Source organism: Empidonax traillii, unplaced genomic scaffold, assembly GCF_003031625.1.
Source record: "Empidonax traillii isolate 1590-97213 ecotype Southwest subspecies unplaced genomic scaffold, ASM303162v1 scaffold148:size1803964, whole genome shotgun sequence".
Taxonomy (NCBI): Eukaryota; Metazoa; Chordata; class Aves; order Passeriformes; family Tyrannidae; genus Empidonax; species Empidonax traillii.
In genome coordinates this window covers 988,190-1,010,171 of record NW_020955341.1, presented here as the reverse complement: position 1 = coordinate 1,010,171, position 21,982 = coordinate 988,190, and the positions used below count along the sequence as shown (strand labels likewise).

Below are 21,982 nucleotides of genomic sequence, written 5' to 3'. Positions count from 1 at the left end.
GGCTGGTGGGTCACTGGGACTCACTGACACGCTGCATCTGGCGTGGGAAGCCTCCAACAGCAGAGGGGTAAGGGCTGTGTAGCCAGAGAGAAACTCGTGAAATACTTTCCTGGGATCTCCCCATGACAGTACACTTCCCCACAGATGCAGCAAAGCCTTCTCACCGCCTTCCTCCTGTTTTGGCATTCCTCAGCCATTCCTCTCACCAATCACACTGCCTCATACCTTCTTCCAGAAAACCCCTGCCCTCCCTCCCCCCAGAGGCAGCAGGATGCTGTTCAGGACAAATTCTCAAATTCTCTTCACTCCTCCTGCCCAAGCCCATTTGCCTCTTTGGCTGCAGGCCTGGCAGCCCTGTTTCTGGAATGGACATCCACCACCCTGCCACAGACATCCACCAGCAGCTGCTGGAGCCCCAGTGCAGCCAGTCAGGACACAGCTCTCCCTCTCTTGGTGGCAGGACAAACCATTTTCCTCCTCTGCCCAGATCATGGCAATTACTCCATGGCATCACAGGATGTCCCATGCTGAGAGACTCTGCTCCCCAGGTGTGGCCAAAACCATGATCCCTTCCCATCACACCCACAGGCTGCATTGCCTCCCGTCACAGAGCAGGGCTGCCACGGCATGGCAGCTCACAGGGCTGCATTGGGGAGTACCCTTTTGCTCCCAGCAGTGTAGGGAAGAGATTCAGAGCCCGGCTCCTGATGAGAGTTTCCTCTGTCACACTGTGGACGTGGCATTATTCACATGCAACAGTTAAATACCACATAGCAATGCAACAGAACCCAGGAGATCTGACTCCACACCCTAGGAAAGGGACCGTTTGTCCTGGCTACCCTGTGAAATGCCAGTGCCTTTCCTAAGGTGGCACAGAGAGGGAGTTTGGTGTCCACTGCACCCCTTGGCACAGTCAGTGACTGAAAGACAGAAGTCATAAGTCCATTTCCAAACGTGTGGGACTGTGGCCAGCTTCCTTCAAAGCAGAAGGCCCCCAAGGTACACTATTCTGAGTGAATGGATTGCACAGCCAGAGGACATGAAAGGGTGGACAGAAAAGCACTGAGACAACATTTTGATCAACCCAGTTCTCCTTACAGGCCCTCTCGGAATAGCCTTCTCTCACATAAGAAACATAGCCTGAGGAAAAGGACACAGAGTTTGGGAATCTTGAACAGCATTTTGCCACGGATGACTCCTGCGGCCACAGTCTGGCTGAGTCATTGTATCCCTCCTTTTCTCTAGCCAGACAGGGACAGCAGCCCTTTTCTGCTCAACAAGGCCATTGCAAGGTGCTCAGACAAGGTGAGGAATATAAGGATTGAGGTTCATACCTTATCCAGGTTTAAACAGTGATGTACAAAAGCACAATCAACGCAAAGCCTGCATTTAAAATGAGGCTTCTGTGTTCAATTGCAGGTGCTTAGAGGACAGAGTTTTACACTACTTAGACGATGCCTTGTGCTGTTCCAGACCTGCACACAGGGACAGCACTGGGATCTAGCAAAGAATCTGATCTAACAGTTGCAGACAGCCCAAAATGTAAGTGTTCAGCAGGTCAGGGCCTGTTTTCTGATGCTGTGGTGCCCTCGGTTTATTCTGGTATCACTCCATTTAAACAAACAGGTCATTAGCATGGGCACAGTGTGAGCCAGACCCCAAACATTCAAGCTAATACTCAACCCTTTGCTTATTCCTCCATATGCTTCATACAACACATAGTTCAAAGAAAAATTACACCTTGTGCAATTCTTGGACTCACTGGTTGGCTCTGAATTTCCTGCATAGCAAAAGTTAAGAGAGACATCAATCCTGTCCTCACTTTTAGCGAGACCAAACACGAGCCCAGCTTTGTAGAGGTAACATGCATTAATGGCAGCCCAGGGTTCATCCCAAACCACACTACTTAGCTTGTCTGTCCTCATTAGCTTTTAGAGTCACTGATGAAGCAACAGGGCAGAGCTCTACAAACTTGTGCTTGGTGCCATTCAGTTACATAAATTATGGGCAGCCCGTAATTCAGAAATCCGTGAAGTATCCTTGGTACCCAACGGGTATGAAAGGAATCAAAATTTTGTTCACCAAAATATTTATATTAGCTGAGAAAGCCAAACTCTGCCAAGAACGGAGCTGGCAAGCTTCCCTGGAGTGTCTCTGCCAGTGTGTAAAACACAGAAAGCACCCCCACCTACCACAGCCCCTCTGTGCATGCCCAGGGCTGGTTGAGCTTTTAAGTACAGTGCCAACTATTTGTAAGGCCTCAAAAATCTGGAAACTTTTGAGCGCAGAAGCCGAATGAAGGATCTCGGGAACATCTCTCTTGACTCTTGGGCTGTGTACTTGAAGTAGTTCTGTGGATGTGCCAACACGTCAAACAGTGCTTTTATCAGCTTCTTGTCCTAGAAAAAGGAAAGCAGATTTTACAGTAGTTCCAGAGAGGAGTTAAGGTCAGTATTACCAAAGTTTAATGACTGTTTAACTCATAAAATATTATGGGCATTTATTTTTCAAGTATTAAGGCTTGAAAACTAGTGGAGCAAGGCTGACATTCGGGCCCCAGAGATGTCATTGGAGTTTCACATTAGCAGCACCAGGATTTCTTCCCTCCTCATACTTTCAAGAACAGCAAACAAACCACAAAACAAACACACACTTGATCTGATATCCAGCAAAATAAAGGTTTGCTTGGGACAACATGCACTCAACTTGTCTGTGCAAGTCCCCTAACTAAGGCAAGAGAAATCCACAAAGATATTTTTCGCACAGGGAGGAAAAGCCTTTGCTAATCTACAGGCTACAAGTAGCAGCACCAAGTGCTTCCCAAAGAAATGAAATGCCATGTCCCTCAGTCTACTCCACCACTTCCTTCCAGCACAGTCTATGTGAGGCTGAAAGGGCTACTATTACCACAGATTTCCCTAGAAGGTCTGATCCACCTTTAATCCCCCTGGGCAAAGGGTCTCATATTCGTTGCTTTGCACAATCAGGATGTGCTGATTGATCCCATTTCCCTGGAGCACACACATCTAATGCACTAAGGAACAGACCTGATGCAGAGCAGAAAGCAAACTCACTTGCACCAAATAATGTAATTTTCAGTCAAAACCAACATGCTTAGTAGAAGGAATGTACCTTAAGTATTTCTTGATGATTTTCAGATGCATAAAGTCTACCATCCCGGACAATGTCTTCTATTAGTTCTTGGTAATCCTCTGTGGGGAATGCACAAGAGAGTAATTTGCAGGTTCACTTCACTTACATATTCAATACTTCCCTTGGTTCTTCTGCTCCCAGAAGAACCAGTAGTACTCGGGCCTCACATTAGCAGTCAGAAAATATTCCAAGTTCTTTTCTACAAAGAAACTACAAATCCCATTTACAATGAGAACAGCGTACCGTGCTGAGCTGCCTGGCATCAACCTGTCGTAAGTGAAAGAAATCATAAAGCACTTAAGATTGTAGTGCACGCTGTAACCAAGTAATCTCACAAACCAACTCCACTGCAGGAACACACCTGTAAACACCCACAACCCGCTACTGACTTTTTTCCACAGGAAAAGGGATAAAAAAAAGGAGGTAAGGGGAAGTTTTCTTAAAAGACAACCCCCTGGTCATTCAAAAGTTTAAATACTTCAAAGGCAGAGGTCTCCGCTGGAAAATTAATTATCCACTGTTGATGAAACTCTGCAGAGCACAGCAAGATGGCTCCATCATTAATCCAGTGTGAACAGAACGTACAGTATCACTACAGTTGTACTGAAGTGCAAAGCCTCAGCTCCAGTTTCACTTCTGTTGATTCTGGGAAGGACAAGGTAAAAATCTTTCCCCTTGAGCTTCTTTTCAATATAGTTTTTTTGCTATCTGATCACAAATGGTAGCAGCAACACAATAAATCAGAGGCACTTGGGCTCTGCCTGCTTCCCAACTGGGGACACTATTGCCAACTAAAGCAACCCAGAACTAAGAAGGCACAAAAGTGCATAAAATTTAGACTCTAGTTCTGAGCTCTGCAATTTACAGGCCAGAGCCCAGAATCCCAGATCTTTCTTTAGGTCTGTGGAAGACTGGAAATACGGTGGCACTTAAGGCTATAGTGCAATGCAGAATTTCTTTAACTATCTTTAAGTGAAAACAGCTACCGGGAGCTAGTGACACTGCTGAGAGCATTGGGCTACCCTGCTGCCTAGGGAGTGGAGTTCTGCACTGCTGCAGCTGCACTGGTCCACATAGGCTCAGCTGCTCACACCCACTCACCATCATATGTTACATAAGGAACTTGGAATCCTTTGGCACTGTTCCCTTCATTCGACTTGAACTGGATCCACAATTTCTTAGACCTAGAAGTGAAAGCTATCGGGCGTTCGTAGGTTTGACAGGTCTCATACGTGGTCACTGAGTTGGAAGAAGCTTTCAAAGAAAACACACAATAGGCAGTTATCTGACAGTGCTTCACGCTAACAAACAACTAGAAAATAGGTTACACTACCGTGACAAAAATGCTTGCTGGCGTTAAGAAAAGTCCTCAAAACGTGGCAGGCCATCAGTAGATGGCAGGCCATCAATGAGTGAATTCTTGGTCAAAGAATATTTTCCCTTTTCCTAAAAGAAACAGCCTACTGTTTGAAGGATGTGACTATACTAGAAACTGTTCATACATACATCAGGCACCTTCAGGGGATTAGCAAACTCTTCCTAATCTAGGCTAGAACTGCTCAGCATAATACATGGATAGGTAGCTTGAACCATCTACCCGTTCTTAACAACTTCTCAGAGTTCACTGACACATCATAGCCTTGCACCCTTGTCTCATCCAAACCTATGGAGCAGCATTGCCAAACAGGACTTCTCAATTTCCCATTTAAAGAAATTTCAACTCTTAAGTAGAGGCCAGCCAGGTTACATTTAGCTTATGTAAACAGAAATGCACGTGAGAAAGCTGTGTTGCCTGCACTGTAGATATTTCAGACTTACAACTTTTTCTCATCACCAGGTAGTCTCCACACTCGTCTTCTATGGGTAGAAATATTTCTGGAACCACGATCAGAATACGGCGCTTCGGCGGTGGGTTAATATTCCAGGTGCACTCAGTGTTTGCAGGATAGTCCCCAGGATAGTTTGGTGATTCAATATATCCAGTGTAATCTCCCAGTTCACCTCCACACTGCCTGTCTGAAAAAGCAACATGGTATGCAAGACAAGGAAAAGTGAGGGCATCCCACAGCCCCTCAGCGGTCACTGTCAGGAACAGTACACACAGGTGACAGACGGGCACACTTTTCTGTTTGCAGCTGGTGCAGGTACAGTTCTCTTTGCCAGCTTCAATTCACACTGCTGCCTGCTTCTGCCTGACTGTTTTAATCAATGTTGAGACATAAAAACACAGATTAGTCCCTGCTAATACAGCAGGTGCTATGGACGAAGCCATGCCAAGCAGCAAGGCGAGGCAGTGGTAAGAGGGCACAGCAGTGGGAAAGCAAGGATGCTCCACTTGCTTGTACCAGGCAGAACTTGTATAAAAGTACCAGCTGAGGTTGAACTGGAGCCTGAGGAGCTCTGCTCAGTCACCACGCCTGCAGCAGCACAGAACAGGCTCTTTCTCTGCACAGATCAGCATTGCTGGCAGTAACAGAAGGCAAACCCCAGTGCAGGATGCTTTGCCAGCGCTCCCCAACTCTGTGCAGCCACAAGAGTTTGGGCACTGCAGCACTGTAACAGTGAGGTGTGGCTGTGATGTGCCCAGGGAACAGATTCTGTAAGTGAGAGACATGCAGTCTCCAGAAACACATTTCTGTGTAGGTATGTGTGTGTATGTCTGTGTGTACGTAAGTGTCTCCAGAGGTGGTTCTGAGCAGTCACCTCTCTGCCCTCTATTTTCTCTCTTTACCCTCAGCTTCCCGCACTACAGCTACCATAAATCTAGAACAGTGGTTCTATTTGTAGTTGCCTTTTTCAAAGGCTGTTATTAAGAAGAAATGATTGCTAGAGCTATTAAGTTTTGTGAGCCAGCTCCTATTCCTGTTAATAGGAGGGGAAAAAAATCAGGGTGCCAAGAACACAAACTCTGCTATATGATGGGAGAAAGGATTTAATAAGCAAGATCCTGATCAACCCAGCACCAGCAGGCAAAACACAATCATCACTTACCATATAAAAATGGTGAAATCAGTCTGCAGAAATGGTCTCTCAGAGACCTCAATAAGTCATTTGAGAGGTGAGAAGCAGGCAGGCAGCAAAAGAGGAGAAACACCTCTGCTTTCTCTCCAAGCTCCCTGGAGCAAAGCTAAGTTCTGCCCTTAGGGCCACTCTGAACATTAAAGGTAAGAGATCATCAAAGCCATCTTCCTATACTTACTTTTGCACTGTGTTATATTTGTTGACCCATCAAAATCAGTAGTGGTGTTTCCAGGGCATGCAATGCAGTAATTTTGTCCAAACTCAGGCTGGTATGTCCCAACCGCGCAGCGAATGCACCGATGAGTTGTGGTATTATAAAAATGGCCAGGTGAGCACTGAACTGGACAGTAATTAAATATGCATCATGGTTAAAAGAGTGGCAGTAGCATAAAATACGACTTTACAGATTTGTATAGGACCTAGTACAATTTCATCAACTGAAATGCCATATTCATAAACAGTGAGGGTAACAGAGCAGAGGTAACTGAATAAATTTCAGTGTATCAGCTCATTTTGTTCAAGTTCAGAATTTTCAAATGCAATGCAGTGGAGCAGTTCTGCATGAAAGCAGCAATAAAAGACATGGGGGAGTGAGTATAACCACCATGATTTTGTAAGAAGGACACCAAGTAGGACAGGGTGTTACCAAATGGTTTAGCCACAGACATTTGACTTGGAAGATGGACTGCCTGTGGAAAATACTGACTAAACTTTTCTTCCCTGCCTGGTCATGCCAGGCAGCATGTGCACTGCTGCTGCATCTTAGATAGCCCTGAGACCAGCTCAACCCAAGCAGAGGTGAGAGATGCTGGTCCTCTGCAAGGGCTTTTGTATCAAGGCACATTGTATCACTATTAGTGACTAAACTGGTATATTGCCACCTTCTCTTATGATCACACTTTGTCTTTCAACAACAGGCCATGACTCAGGGTACAGTCACCTCCACCAGCTCTGCTGCTACTTTATTTCATCGCATCAAAAAGTCATTTTGTTAGCAAGACACATGAGCTGCAGCCCTCACAGAGCTTGCTGAGAGCACCTTCTGCATCACCAAGGTGAGGCCCCATTCCAACACACCAGCTCTTCTACAAACACAACAGATTTTATGCAAGTTTTAGACGTGAGATAGACAGATGTAGGGGAAAAATACTTTCTAGCAGACTCACAAATTTTTTCCTATTTTCCTGCATGGAGAGAGGAAGATCGAAATCTGAGAAAAGATAGGACTCTAAACACCTTTGTTTACATCTCTAATTTGTGGATTTTCATTTGATTTTGCTTAGGTATTCTGCACCTATGCTCACCATCAACTGTACTGAAACCTAGCAGAAAGCAGTCAGGAGCATCAGCTACATGTCATCTTTGCTCTTAACTCTATCACTACCTTGCTTCCTTTTTCTTGTGGGGTTCAAAAAAATAATTTCCTATTCCTTTTACCTCATTTAGCAAGTTTATCTCTCTCAGCTCAACCTTAAAATAATTTACTATCTACCATCAAATGTAGTTTTCTGTGCCGCACAGTCCCTTTTTTCTATTTGTTTTAAGCTCTGCTTACTCCTAAGTAATTCTAGTCTTGTTGAGCTTTGTAAGCTAGCTCAGCCTGGAATCCTTCCCTGCGTGCTGCCCCAATCCAAATGTTTCAGAGACAAGTTCCAAATAGTTCTTGCATCTGTGATTCTATGTCTCATGTGGCCTCTTCCACAGGCAAATCCCTGAGCTCTTCATTCCAGCTAATAGAAAAATTCCTTTAATCTCCACTCCAGTTTGGAAACTGAACCTCATTTATAGACTTGATTTTGTTTATGTTAAAATAAAACTGAAATCACTTCCTCTTATCTTGATCCAAAGTGTTTAATGTGTTCTTTTAGTACATCAATTTTTCAAAATTAAGTATGAAACAACTCTATTAGTGGATTCAGTGCTTCTTCACTGAAGAAATCTATTAGATATCACACTATTAGCAGTAATATTAATTCTTAAACAATACTGCAAAATTCTTATAATATGTTGCAATTCCCAATAGTAAACATATCTTAACTGACACTAGACAGATCTCTTAATTCAAACCACTACCAAATGTTTGCCATAAGGACCTTATTTCCATACCTTATTTTTACTCTGCAGCACTAGATTTTCTACTAAGACTTTTTCCTCAGGTGATTTTTATAAGTAATTTTCTTTTATCCATTCTTTAGGACACTGAGCAAACCGTTATAATGATTAACATTCCATCTCTCTCCACAGGCACACATATTTATCACCATTTTCAGGCAATTTTATAGCCGCCTTTCAGCTGTTTAAATTTCAGAGACCAAAGATGCATACAAAATTCCATTATTTTTAAAGATATGATTCCCATTTGATTTTCAGTACTGTGATTAAACCTTGGGAGCTGATTGCACGTCAGCTCCACTGTGACCAAATTTAGAGGGTTGTCTGAGGTGCCACAGGGTTAAGCCGAATGTTCACCTTTTAGCTTTAGCCCAAGGCACCCAATCCAGTTTCCTATTATGAACATGAAGAAAATATTTTCTTACTTATGCACCAGGACTGAAATCCCCTCCTTTACATTTCCATGTTGCTGCTGCTTTAAAACCAAAAATGTCTTGAGACTTTTTCTTCCTTTTTTTTTTTTTTCCTTTATATGACTCTCCACAGATCAACAGCTTTACTGATCAACTTCCATAGATCTCCCAACCCCTTCTAAAGTCTTGTATAAAAATCAGTTACAGAAAGAATTGAGGCTTTACTGAGTTTCCTTGAAGCCAGGCCAGGCCAACCAGCTCTGAGAGTGATGACTGACCCTTGAAAGGAAAAAGACCCTTCTCTGAATGCCCTGCTTGGAGCAGTGCCAGTTACTTTTGTCTCAGAGTAACACACTTCATCCAATAAATCTCGACCTTACCTTTGGCCTCACAGTCCTGAAACAAGGATGCACTGCTGTGTCTTGTGGTCAGACCTCCTCCGCAGGGAAAGCAGGATACCCTCCCAGCTTCAGGCTGGTATGTTCCAAGGGGACACGGCAGACACGGTCTGAAGCCATCAGGAGAATGTTCCCCTGGGGAGCATTGATCTAGAAGAGGAAGGACACACTTGCTTCAACCTGTACATGATAGATGAAGGCGTGTTACTGAGCCTGTGCAGGACCTGAAACCTCACGGTGAAACTGCTCTCCTGCTTACCTGGGAAGTGGGAACCAGGGTTTCAGAGCTGAATGCAAGCAACAGCATTAACAGAGCTTAATACATCCAGTGTACTCTGTCAGATAGAAACAGACATTGGTAATCTTCGGTGCTAGTGAGCTCTTCTGGGAGCTGGAGTGGATTTCACGCTTTGTTGCAAGGCCACACTGGACACTCGGCCCATCCAGTGCTCTCTGCTCGTCTGCACAGGGCAATTGCGTACTGATTATCTCCTCTTTCTAGCTGAAGAGCTCTTGGACTCTTCCCAAGTGAAATAATTTAGTACTGAACCTAAGAGGCCAAAAATACACTTCCAGATTTCTGTAAGTATTTTAATCCCAATGTCATTGAATATTCATACTTCATAACCATTAGCGTTACCGGATTGTGTGAGAACCTCGAGCACCACAAATAATTGTGTAAATTCATTAAACTAAACATTATGCATGCCTCCAAGACGTTTAAAGTAGAAATATTCTTGCCATTCCTCTGATACTGGATCTTTTATCTGTATTTATTTCATCTGCACGATTACCTGTGCACCAGATTGTTGTGTTTTATATGGTACATAGAGAGCACTAATTTTACTTAAAACGACTGATTTTACTTAAAACACACATCTCAATATTATCTAATAAGCTCAGCAATATTTATGAGTATCTTTGAAAAGTTTTGGTTTTCAAACTTTTCACAAAAGAACTGGCTTCAGTGCCAGTATTTAATAATTACCCTGCTCTGGAAAGGCACAAAACACTGTTGCAGTTGTTCAGCTGTGCTGAAAAATTCTGTCCTTTTAAGACCTGTTACGATAATAAACTGTTAGTTTTAGTTTATAGCTCCAATAAATCACTCAGTGAATAGCTGTTTTGTTAGGAAGTTAAATTGGCCTTGGCTTCATTTCAGGATATATGACTAACAACAAGCAGGGCATTAACTACCGGTCATGACCAATGATGAAGAGTTTTGTTTATGGTTGATACACTGTGTGGAAGAGTGAGTGTTCCTCCTTAGCTTAAAAATAAAATGCAGCAGGTTAAGCAATGCTCTGTAGCTTATCAATGAAGGCTTTTGAGGAAGTCTTAGCTCTTGGTTCTAACTATTTCCACCACACATCACTTCTGCCCTCATAAGGACACACATTCATTTGCTCCCTCACTTTTCAAGCCTTTCTCCATTTTATAAACATTCCTACAGAACACTCATCTCTGTACACTTTGTGCACTTCAACAAACATGAATGAATTAAGGCTTTCATTGCAGCGCTCCTAATAAGGTAAGGAAAGAGCACTATTTACAATTCCATGACAAGGAAAGACAATCAAGGTTAGTAAAGGTGATTTTGAGAAGTGGCTACTGACTTCAGAAAGCCTGGAGCAATGGAGACACCAGTGCAAACCTCTTTCAAAAACTCCACAGCCCTGTGAGAAATCCACACTCTGAGTGGTTTCACTAAACTCTCTGCTCTCTGCTATCTCCCCTTAGCCCTTTTCCATTCATTTTAATCACATGCCAAGTTTAGAGTGGTTTGGGTTTGGTGTGTTTTTTTCACACTTGGGAACGGGAGTATCTCTGTGTTTTGAATGGAATGTTATTTACACTGACCATACAAATTCAATATTAGAACTGTACTTCAGGTTTCCTGAACTTGCTCAGAGTCCAGCATAACAGTAGGACAGCTATCAGAGCTCAAAGGAAACCTGTCCCGGGCAGGAATCAAACATTTTGTGTCTGTGGGTTCAAAGCCAAACTAGGTGGCCAGCTGCTGGATTGCTAGAGAAGGTGCAAGGTGATAGCAAGAGTATGGTTACACAAGTATTAGCTCTGGTCAACTGCAATGCAGCAGCTTCTGTGTACTGACAGAAGGCTGATATTAATCTGAGGTCAATTAAGCTGTACTGGAGCTACACTCCAAGTGCTTTGGGCCCCATTTCCCACTTGCACTGGCTGCCCCAGGGATGCACTGTGGCAGGTCAGCAGGACAGTGGGCTGTGTCTGTGACAGTCCTCGCAGAAGAAACACAGGGCTGAGACAGTGAAATGCAGGAACTGAGAAAATCGTTCTGGGCTGAAACAAAACTTTTCTATTAGATTTGAACCAAGCAAATAAAATATTTTCTTTTGGTTTTCCTAAAAGGTGTCAACAACAGAAAGAAAACTTTTATTTAAAAAAAAAAATTAGGATGTTCAAAACCAGCTGAAAAAGCTGTGTACAGTGTGGTGGTTACAGCCATGCACTAGCTTGCAGACAGAAAAGGCTCTCAAATATATTTCTTCACATGACCACATCAAGCCAAACTTTTCAGAGTGGTACAAGTGTCCAGACAATTAGACCCACAAACACGTTCCCTGTAAAATGCTCCAAGTTCCTTCTAATCTTCCATCTAGAAATGGTTCAAAAAAAGGCCACGCATCTAGTCACACTGGAGCACAGAGCAGGGGTAATGAAGAAAGCCTGTTTAGAAACTCACAGCATTCACCAGGGCCCAATTTAGCATAACAAACACACTTAGTCTTATATTCAGTTATAGTAACATTAATTATAGGGCCATTATTTCAATGCAGAAATCATCTCACAGAAATCCATAGGACTGTGCATAAAGCTAGAATGAACCTTCTCTTAAAAAAAAATCCACAAGAAACACCTCTTAGACGTTTGACTTTTCCTGACATCTGTTTAAATGAAACAAAAAAGAAGTTTACGAGCTTCATTTCACAAAACTGCATGGTCCCACCCGACACATGGGAAACACCCAGCCAAAACTAGATCTGAAGATTTGCAAATAATGACATTAAAACACAATTCCACTGGCTGGCTTTGCTCTTTTTTTCAGAAACCTGGTTGTTTTTCTCCAAATGAACAAAAGAACCAATTGCCTCTAGTAGACTTCATTTCTGCAGCCACTGTCTTTGTTTATCTTCAATACCCATTAAAAACCTGGTCTTGAGTCTCATGCAGCTGTTTTAAAGGAGAAAAAAAAAAAAAAGTGAAAGCTTTTCTGATGCAAAAACAAGAAGAAAAGGAGGGGGGGGGGGGAGAGAGGGGCCCACAGGGAACCAGGATTAACAGTTACAAAGACATTTAAAGGCTCTTCCCCTCTTTCCAACACATTAGCCTTTGAGCATTTGCTCCTATAGACAAATGCTGTGGTATCTCAGAGGCTGAGAAGGTGAACCTCATAAAGGAGGTCATGATCCACCAATTCACCATTTTCTTAAGAATGATGCCTTGACTTTATAAGGAAAATCACCAACAAGTGATGCAAATTGATTCTGAAGCGGCATCCTTTAAGTTATTGTGGTTTAGCAGTTCACACATTTAGGTCACATGAGAGGGTTATGCATTCTGAGGATTTATGTCTTAAATCTATAATTGTCACAGCAGGCAGGTTAGCAGAAAAATAGTACTCTTTCTCCCCATTTGATTGTTCATTTCTTCTTGCTGGATTTTGAAAAAATTCTAAAAAAAAATTTAAAAAAGCAACACAGTTCTCTGTTGTGTAACACAATTATTAATTATAACTGCAAAGGTAGGCAGCATTTTGCTTTTCTGTTTAAATCTTTCTCTCACACTTTTATAATGCCGGCATCATACCACATCTAAACTCTGCAATGTGGTTCATAATTTCGGATGGAAAGTTAATATTTTTATTTGTGTCCCCTCAACTAAGGGGGCAAAATTGCTGAATGCTGAGCAATGAAAAGCATTGACACTTCCCACGCAAGATCAAGCTGCTCACCATTTACATCAGAGCAGTGCCTACGCCAGTGCTGCTCTTGCTTGCTGTTCTCTGAGGTGACAGTTCTTTGGAAGAATCCACTTGCAGCTACTGCAGAGCAAGGACATGCTCCCATGGCTTTTTATGCAGCATTTTCAGGAAAAGATAATTCCCTTTGCCTCCTTCCATCTCTTAAAGCACTGGTGTGTCCAGCACACACAAAAAAATATCAAATGGAACAGGCAAGGTGGACTTTCAACTCCATGGGATCAGAGTTTTAAGGAACAGAAAAGCAGCTAAATTGCTTGTTGTTTCTTCCTCAGTGGAAAGTCCCTGAGGGCAAAAGGATCCCAATAGATATGAACTTATTATCTTTCAATATGGAGGTTTTTGGTAAACCACTTTCTGATAAAGAATTGTTAATATTTAAACAGTTGGTCCTTTGGCTGTTAAATCTGTATAAAGTCTAGCTCATACTGGAGAATGGACACTTGTAGCCAGGCCAGTGAGTGAAAGTGCATTCTCCTCAAAACAAATCTCGTCTCAAGGAAGCACATAGCATTTCCAGCATCCTCAGATGGTTCACATGCAGTCTTGAGGTACTGACATCCAAATAGGCATTTCTTTACCTGAAAATTTACTTCAGTGTGGAAAGATCACACTTCTCCTATGAGAATCCAGTTCTCTGGGAAGGTTAATGAAAGTTCCATATTGCTATATGCTTTTCCTGTGATATCCATTATTAGAGACCTACCACTGGCTGCTCCTCGGAAGCCATTCAGAGGATTTCAAGGAATTAATCAACGTGATTACAATGCTGAATGTGCTTACTTATTGATACAGAGTTCACACGTAACAAGGTAGACAAATGCAACACTTGAACTTCTAAAGCACTAGGAAATCCCAAACAGAACCATGCATTGAACAGCAAACTTGAAATAAAATACACTATACCTGTAACCAGCAGTGAATTCCCTTTTACAAGCAATAACTGTTTTAAGAACAGCAGACACACATGCACAACCATCCAGCACACTAAGAATGATAAAACACCTTGGAAATCTCATCTAATCTGTTCCTGGTGCATTTCTAAAGCTTTCCTTCTGTGCTGTGCCCCACTGCAGGCAGCGGGAATTAAGACAGGAAAATCAGGAATAGCACTACCTCACCAGAAGCGTGAAACCCAATGAAGTTTAGTTTGCTACTGCAACTGCAGGCCAGTTATCCTACACAAAAGTTGTCAGAGCAGGTGCTGGACTTTCCCTCTTACGCTGCTCAAATATAAATAATGTTTCAGACAGTGCTGTACCAGGATAAGTCTACCACAGGAAGAGCACCAGCACAAGACTATTTGAATACATAAAACTTATCTAACATAACCATACTCCAAGTATTTGAAAACATTGAACTAAAACCTGCATTTCACTCTTTAACTGTATCACAGAAGACTTGTAAGTCCCTGTGACGTACTTTGTTCCCTCATTGCTTCCTACTCCTCTGGTCAGACTGAGAAAAATCTCTTTGCCAAAGTCCTCTGCCTGTCCAGAGACCACATGCACCACCTGCACTGAATCCCTCTGCTGACCTCGTGTCTCTTGCTGTTTAGTTCCTTTCTCCCCAGAACCATTAGCATATCTAGGTAAGCAGGGCCTCAATCCTGTCCCGAAGTTCTCAAGCAGCTCTACAAAACAATCAGATCAAAATAAAAAAACCCCTACCCTGACTCTCCCACACACACATCCCTGAGCAAGCTTCTTCCCCTTCTACATCCTGTTCCCACTCCATTCTCTTCTCCCCACTCTACTTCTTAGCTCATTCTGAGCGGCAGCCCCAGCAGCAGCACCAGCCCCCCAGTCCTGCCTTGACCATACAGCCTGGGACAATCAGCTTTTTCTAAGGAAATGAGGCGTACGTAACAACACGGCCTCTGTGGGTACTTTTGTGTCCTCTCAGCAACCAGTGAACTGTCTGTCCAGCTCCCAGCAATCTGACAAGTGATGCAGAGAGGTTTCAAAGACGCTAATTTTCTGCACATTTAATATAAATAAGCAGGAAACATGCGAGTGGAAGGAGAGAAACCTTCTCAGCACCTGACCAAGTGGTGCAAATTCCACCTCCTGTTTGATCACAGCAAATCTACACAAGGATATGGTCTGAACACTTCAGCTGAAGAAGGGAAGATGCATTTCGTTATTGCGCCTTGTCAGGCATGAGCAAATCAAACCATAAAGCACATGACCCACAGGGGATCTTACACTCGTTTCACTGCTCACAGCAGCACCTGTTAGGATGTCCACAGCAAACCGTGGCACCAATTCAGCAACAGAAGAGGCCCAACTTTTGCAAGTTGTTCATTAAAACATTTGTCTTCATATGCTAGGTGACTCTGCTTTAACCTAATCAGCCTATTTATGCTCACCACACCAGTTTTCCAGGCAGGCATTCCCCAAAAGCTTCCTTTTTCTCTAAACTAGCACAGAAATACCATGTATGCTTCTCATTTGTACTGAGACATTAAACTGGTTCTGCAGCTACCTAAAAAAAATTGTGTTTCTTTGGTGTTCCAGTTCCTAATTGTAACTCACATTGCCTTCTCTACCTGCAGTATTTTTAGCTTACTCACTGCTGTTTTTTCCAGATGAAATCACAAATGTTTTCAGTCATACTGTGCTCTGTACGATGGACTGAGACAGATTTTTTCAAAGTCTTCCTCCAGCACCAAACACATTAGCTTGAAAACACCCACATAAACTCATCTTGGTAAACTTTCTGAAGTTTTTCAGACTTTATTGCAATGTTACAAGAAAAAAAATTTAAAAAAAGGAAAAGAAAACTTACAGCTTTTTCCGACAGAATTCCTGAGTAATTCCCTGTTTGCTTGCACAGATGTTTTAAACAATTTTTTCTGTTCTACAAATCCAAGTTTTTCTAGAGTTAGCAAAACTGGACTGGAAAACCTATTCTTAGGCCAAATGTGTTGCTGCTGGAAGACGCACTAATTCAATCTGACAAGCATTTTAAAGGCTTGCTGATCCACAATCCACCTACATGCTGCCTACCCCATGCAGCCTGAATTAGCTGTCATGGTTGTTAGCCCCTGTTAAGATGTAACATCTGACCCCTCTCCTTAACTTTTGTGCTCTGGAAGCACTTATTATGGACTGCATTATGGTGGTGCCCTCCAGTACCATGATAATTAAGACTTTTCTCAGTACTGGCCTATAAAACCCCCATTCCCCATGAATTTATAACTCAGTCATGAAGATTCTCTGGGACTCAGAGCTTAATGAGCAAAGTGAATGTGACTGTATCAAATTCTGCACAGCCTGTTCTTTGGGACAAGGGAGAGATGAAACGTGCACAAGTTCAGAAACATAGTGTTACAATGAATATTAAATGTAGTCTTAAAAATAACACTGGTGATGTCAAGGCCATTGGTGCCTGATGTTATTCCCACGATTTCTACCTTGGAGCTTACTGCAGGCTATACATCAGCTGTAACAAGGTGCAATGCACTGAGCCCTTACTCTACTCTGTAACACAGCAATTGCCAACAATAAATACATAGAGAGACATCTCAGCAACACTAACAGTAACACCCACTTCACACGCAGTGAAGTCCTCCTCCCTCCTGGACAAGTATCCCATGATCCGCCCAAGCTCACCAGACCTGAGCAAAACAGTAAAACACACGTGATGATTTGTTCCTAATTCACACATAACTTACCACATCTGTTACCCAGATGCATGTGTCCTGCACCACAGGACTGCTGTGGCTCTGAGGGCCTGAGAGACTTTCTGGCCACTTCGTGGTCCATGCCAGAGAGGCGGATGCGGAACTGGTCCCTGCTGACTGTTTTCCGCAGGGTTCGAATGGTTTTACGGAACCTCTTTTCAGTCTTCTTCCGAGCACAGCGCACATCACACGTGTCTGAAAACCATCAAGGGTGAAAGCTGCTATAAGTGACCATGCACAGAAAAACCCACCCAATTCAAAACACCAACCAACGTAAATCACCGAGAAAACACTTCCGTGAACAAGTCTGAAATCCTTAAGGACTACACCACCGGGCTGGAAGAAAATTATTCAGACTGCAAGACTTCAATCCGTGGGCAGATCTTAAATCTTTGAAACTATCCCCATTCCTCACTCTTTCCGAACCATTAATTTTCAAAACAGGAGATACTTTTTGTTACCATTTTGCATACAGATAGAAGTGAAAAATACGGAAATTAAGGAGCAAATGGCAAGAAGCTTCAAACCGCACCTTGGATTATTTTCCAACCAACCTGTCACCTCCTTTCGGCTCGTTTCAAGCTCAAAGTCCGCAGTGATAACAATTTCTCTAGTCGCTGTCAGTCTACTGAGGGCTCCATGAACTTTCTTGCCAGAGCTGCATGTTAGGTTTACATAGTGGAAGCTCTCCATTACTGAATTATGTCTCTCTGTATGAACAAAATTAAAGGAAGCAAAAGCTTGGCCGGCTATGTTACTGAACATTCACCAGTGCTCAGCAAATACGTCACCATGAAGAGTTAAAGAAGAGGAAAGGAAGACCCCACATGCCGGTAAACAAAGTCTGGCCAGTTTCTGAACTGGTGTACCCTCACACAGAATCGTGACTCCTGTGCATCTACAGATGTGCTGCCAGGCTGGGACTGGGGGACTGCAGCCCGTCTGAGTCACCACTAGGATGGGAGCTTGGCTGCAGAGCTCAGACCACATCCCCCGGGCTTTGCTACCAGGTTCTAAGGAATTGCCTTTGCACTATGCAAAGCATCTTAAAACCATGACACTGCCTACATCAGGCAGGCTACTCAAGGGGAAAAACTTTGTACACATATGAAGCATGTGAAAAACACATCAGCTTATAATGGTGTTTAAATTAAGTAGTGGCTGTGTGCACAGGACATTTGGAGACCATTTTCATGGCTTCAATGAGGAAATATTATTTAGTTAAAGAAAACACCCAGAATAAGCTTTGGTTCTGGACTACATAATTCTTCCCTGAGCATCTAGGGTAGCTTCTCGCTGTTACTCTGCTAAGGACAAACAATCAGACACACCGATTCATCATACTGTTTAATTACTCCTTTTCCCAGCTCCATTTATTTGATTTTATTTTTTTATATGTACTTCACATTTTCTGCTTACTTTGTAAATTCACAGACTGTACTTTCTGATTTGGAACAGATGGAAGAGCTGACCTCACTGTGTCCATCTGGGGCTGCTGAAGTATAAAAGGAAAACGAGAAAAGAGGAATAACCCTTTGACAGTAGACTCAGCATAAAAGGTCAGGAAATTCTTCAGTGAGGCATCAGACAGTAAGGAGCAGGTGAGAAAAGACAGACAGAAAGATAAAGGAAAAAAGAAAAGGAAGAAATCAAAAGAAAGAAAAGAGTGGTTGATTTTACTGAGAATTTATTGCCAGTGTTACAACAAAAAGGGAGAAGGGCTTTCCTAGCAAGACTGTAGGGATGCCACAAGGAAGTCCTATGATCAGAAATAACTATTGCAAGAATCATGGCTGGGAAGGAGCACGATCCATGAAGTCAGTGAAGAGCAGAAAGCCTCCTCTAGTCCTCTATGCCTTGCTTATGGTGTACTTCATATCTGGAAAGCACTTGATAACCCCTGAGCTATGGTTCTAACCTGCTTACCTGCATTTTTATTTTCATACCTGGTATCATCTGTTCCAGACCTTCTTGAAACATCTCAGTCTTTTTCAAACTACATTTTCTTTCATTTAATTTAAAGGTTACACTTATCTTGATGGCTGAAGCATCTTCAGGAAGAAACAATGACATGTTATTTTTTAAAAAAGGAATAGAAAATTCAGATAACCCTAATGTCATATCATCACAATGATGACATAAAACAATGCACTGATATAAAGCGAAAAGCAGTCATCACAGAAAACCTAAAGACATGCCATATCCCTCCTGCTGTGAAGCTGGTTCATAATTTGAACTGGAACAAAATGTGGTGAATTTTATTTTAAAAAAGTAAAAAGAGAAGAAGAATGAGAACAAGTTCAGATCTGCTATTGGGTAAATCAAATAAAGGTTAGCTGAAATCAAAGGAGATACTCCAGATCAGTTCAGCAAATAGTTTATGTCTATGTAAAATAGCACATCTTATCTGTTTAGCTGTAAATGCTTTCTAAACTTGACCATCCAACAGTTCAATCTAAACATATTGTATCTTGCCAACACTCCCCACTCTGGATGCCTCAAAAGAGGCACAACACTCCCTGTCTGGCTGTTTATTTCACTACTGATCTCTTTCTTTATTTTTAAGTCTTAGTCTGAGTGATCCTGATTGAAGCAGCACAAGGGGAATTTTCTGCTGCAATCACGAACAACAATCATGAAGATGAGGAAATAAAAACAGAGAGAGTAAAATAGAAAGGGAAAATAGAAAGTCAACAGAAACACCTTTATTTCACAGTTATCAACAAAAATAAATCTGTCAAACCATGCAACAGTAAATGTTGTGATTACCCAGCCAGCTGGAAGCATTTGTATTTTGCTGCTTTTTCTTAAGCTGAGATGACCTGCCACAGGTGAGGGTGTAGGCATCTTGTGTTCCTAACAGACAGACCAGACAGACAGAGAATAAAAGCATAGGCACAGTGCACAGACTGAAGGCTCCTATAGTATGAAAGACATTTTTAATTTGTTGATCGGCATCATCACCTTCACCTTTTTTAACAATGTTGTTCATAAAATACTCTGTATTAGAGCTTGTCTCTTTCTAAGACACTTAAATGGTTCAGGAAGAAAAACAGCATTTGTCCCACAAGCACTGGTTGAGTCCCCATGCCGTGTCCTGTGGGATGGAGGGGCTGCACAGGCAAAATCCCAGACCCCACACAGGGCTGGAATGCCTTCGCCCCATTCAGCAGTGGCTCTCAGAGCCATTTAAGGAATGGCCCAGGGAGAACGGAGAATTCTGCCCTGTCCTCCCCAGCTCCAAAAAGACAGTTGTCATGAGAAGGGAATCTGAGGGTAGAGTGGTTATAAAAGACAAGGAAAGAGGGGCTTTCCTGGGACGCTGTCAGGGATGTAGACTTATATTATCTGTAGTGAAAGAGGAAAGATCCCTGCTGATTGTCTCCATCTTGGGGTTTCCATGACAGTTAGGATATTTGCCCCACTGACACTCTCTACAGAATCACATGCTTGGTTTGGTCAGTTTTGACTTACCAGAAAACACCTGGACATCCGGAGAGCAGCTTAAAAAGCATCTATCACTCCCACCACTCTTAATGCAGTGCAGCAATACCTTGGGTGACATGTTATCAGGCAAGGGACCTTTTGTTTCTAAATAAGATAAAACAAATACTCACAGAATTAAAACATCTACCTACACCCTACTAATAAATTGACAAGCAGCTGCTTTTGTAGCACCCATGCAATTAATATGCTGCTTAGACAGAAAATCAAAGCAAAATAAAATCACTGGAAGATGACATCACTTAAGCAATTTCCTTTATCATAAGCAAACCTTCTCATGCAGAGAAACCAAAGGAAATAGAAGAACGAGCTGGATAAAAGCACAGGAAAGAAAGCACCAAAATCCCTCAAAGTATCTCCTGTTTTTGGGGTTGGTTTTTCGCTTGTTTTTATGAGTTTCAACATCATTACCATCATGCCTTGCTAAAAAGCAAAGCAGAATACCGGGAACAATGACTCACACCACTTAAACTGGACAGACCATCAGATTTGACTGTAACCATATGGCCTTCACACACACCAGGAGTGGAAATGTATTCACTGGACACCTTACCAACACAATCCTTTTTATTCCAGTGTAACTTGTAGTTAGAGTGACACAGGCATTCATAGTCTCCCTGCGTGTTCACACACAGCTGTTGGCAACCACCATTGTTGATGCTACATTCATTAATATCTACGGAGGAAAGGTAAAAATAGTTACAAAAAGTTTCTCTTCCCAAAGTTCTATACTCTAACTCCTCTAGGTAAACATGTACAGAGGCACTGCTTAGTAGAGTATGGAAAAGACTTTAGGAATGCTATCTAGACACCCATTTTGAACTAGTTTGTCTTCCTGGAAATGCTGTGATAAATTTCAAAATAGACCAAATGCTGGTGAAAGGGAAATGCTAACTGTGTCATTAAACTTCACAATTAAACAACATCCAGCCTCAGCAATATGATAGCACATTAACTCCAAGAAAAGGAGGTCAAATCAAATATGCATTGTACTGTGTTTGCTTAATTAGTATTTCTAATTTGAAATAAACACAGACAACAGACAAGATTCATACTCATTGATTCTCCAAGTGCTCTGACAGATACAACTACTGTGGAATATGGTTTGACTCTGTGGGCAGACATTGTGTCACCATTGTCCCTTTTGGCCAATTATCCAATTTTAGGGCCTTGTCCCGCCCAATAAATGCCAATAGGAAGAGAAACCACTGGCAACACAACATATTGCCCTTGGTGCAAACTTGATTGCTGATGCAAAATATACCATTCACTAGTGCTCTATCCCAGGGGTCAATACTGGGGCCAATACTATTTATCCTCCTGATTAAACCTGGATGATGGGACAAGAGTTCACCCTCAGTAAGTTCGCAGATGACACAAAACTGGGAGGAGTGGCCGATACACCAGATGGTTGTGCCACTATTCAGAGGGACCTTGCCTGGCTGGAGAACTGGGTCAATAGGAATCTCATGAATTTCAACAATGGGAAATGCAAAGTTCTGTCTTTGCTGCTCAGATCCACCCCCATGACTGTTTCACTTGTCTCCTGTAGCTTTATGGCAATTATACATAGACCTAGAAAGCTGCCATCAAGAAACCTATCACAAGTCCCATGAAGTTTGTGCAACTGAGGGTACCTGCTTCTACATACAATTTTCTCAGTGGTAATAAC

At 42.4% G+C, this 21,982-nt stretch overlaps 1 protein-coding gene across 1 annotated transcript in view; it reads right to left on the bottom strand.

The window, feature by feature from the left end:
- Positions 1–585: 585 nt before the first annotated feature.
- Positions 586–21,982, bottom strand: part of SCUBE2 (signal peptide, CUB domain and EGF like domain containing 2) — a 40,786-nt gene continuing 19,389 nt past the window's right edge. Inside the window, exons 11-22 of the mRNA XM_027884546.1 lie at positions 20,864–20,986; positions 20,281–20,397; positions 19,576–19,662; positions 18,753–18,857; positions 17,361–17,516; positions 16,798–17,001; positions 9,080–9,247; positions 6,353–6,514; positions 4,972–5,169; positions 4,255–4,407; positions 3,133–3,212; positions 586–2,399 (exon numbers count right to left, since the gene is read on the bottom strand). Coding sequence (XP_027740347.1) covers positions 2,247–2,399; positions 3,133–3,212; positions 4,255–4,407; positions 4,972–5,169; positions 6,353–6,514; positions 9,080–9,247; positions 16,798–17,001; positions 17,361–17,516; positions 18,753–18,857; positions 19,576–19,662; positions 20,281–20,397; positions 20,864–20,986 — 1,706 coding nt within the window. The 3' untranslated portion in view covers positions 586–2,246. The remainder of the gene's footprint in view (positions 2,400–3,132; positions 3,213–4,254; positions 4,408–4,971; positions 5,170–6,352; positions 6,515–9,079; positions 9,248–16,797; positions 17,002–17,360; positions 17,517–18,752; positions 18,858–19,575; positions 19,663–20,280; positions 20,398–20,863; positions 20,987–21,982) is intronic.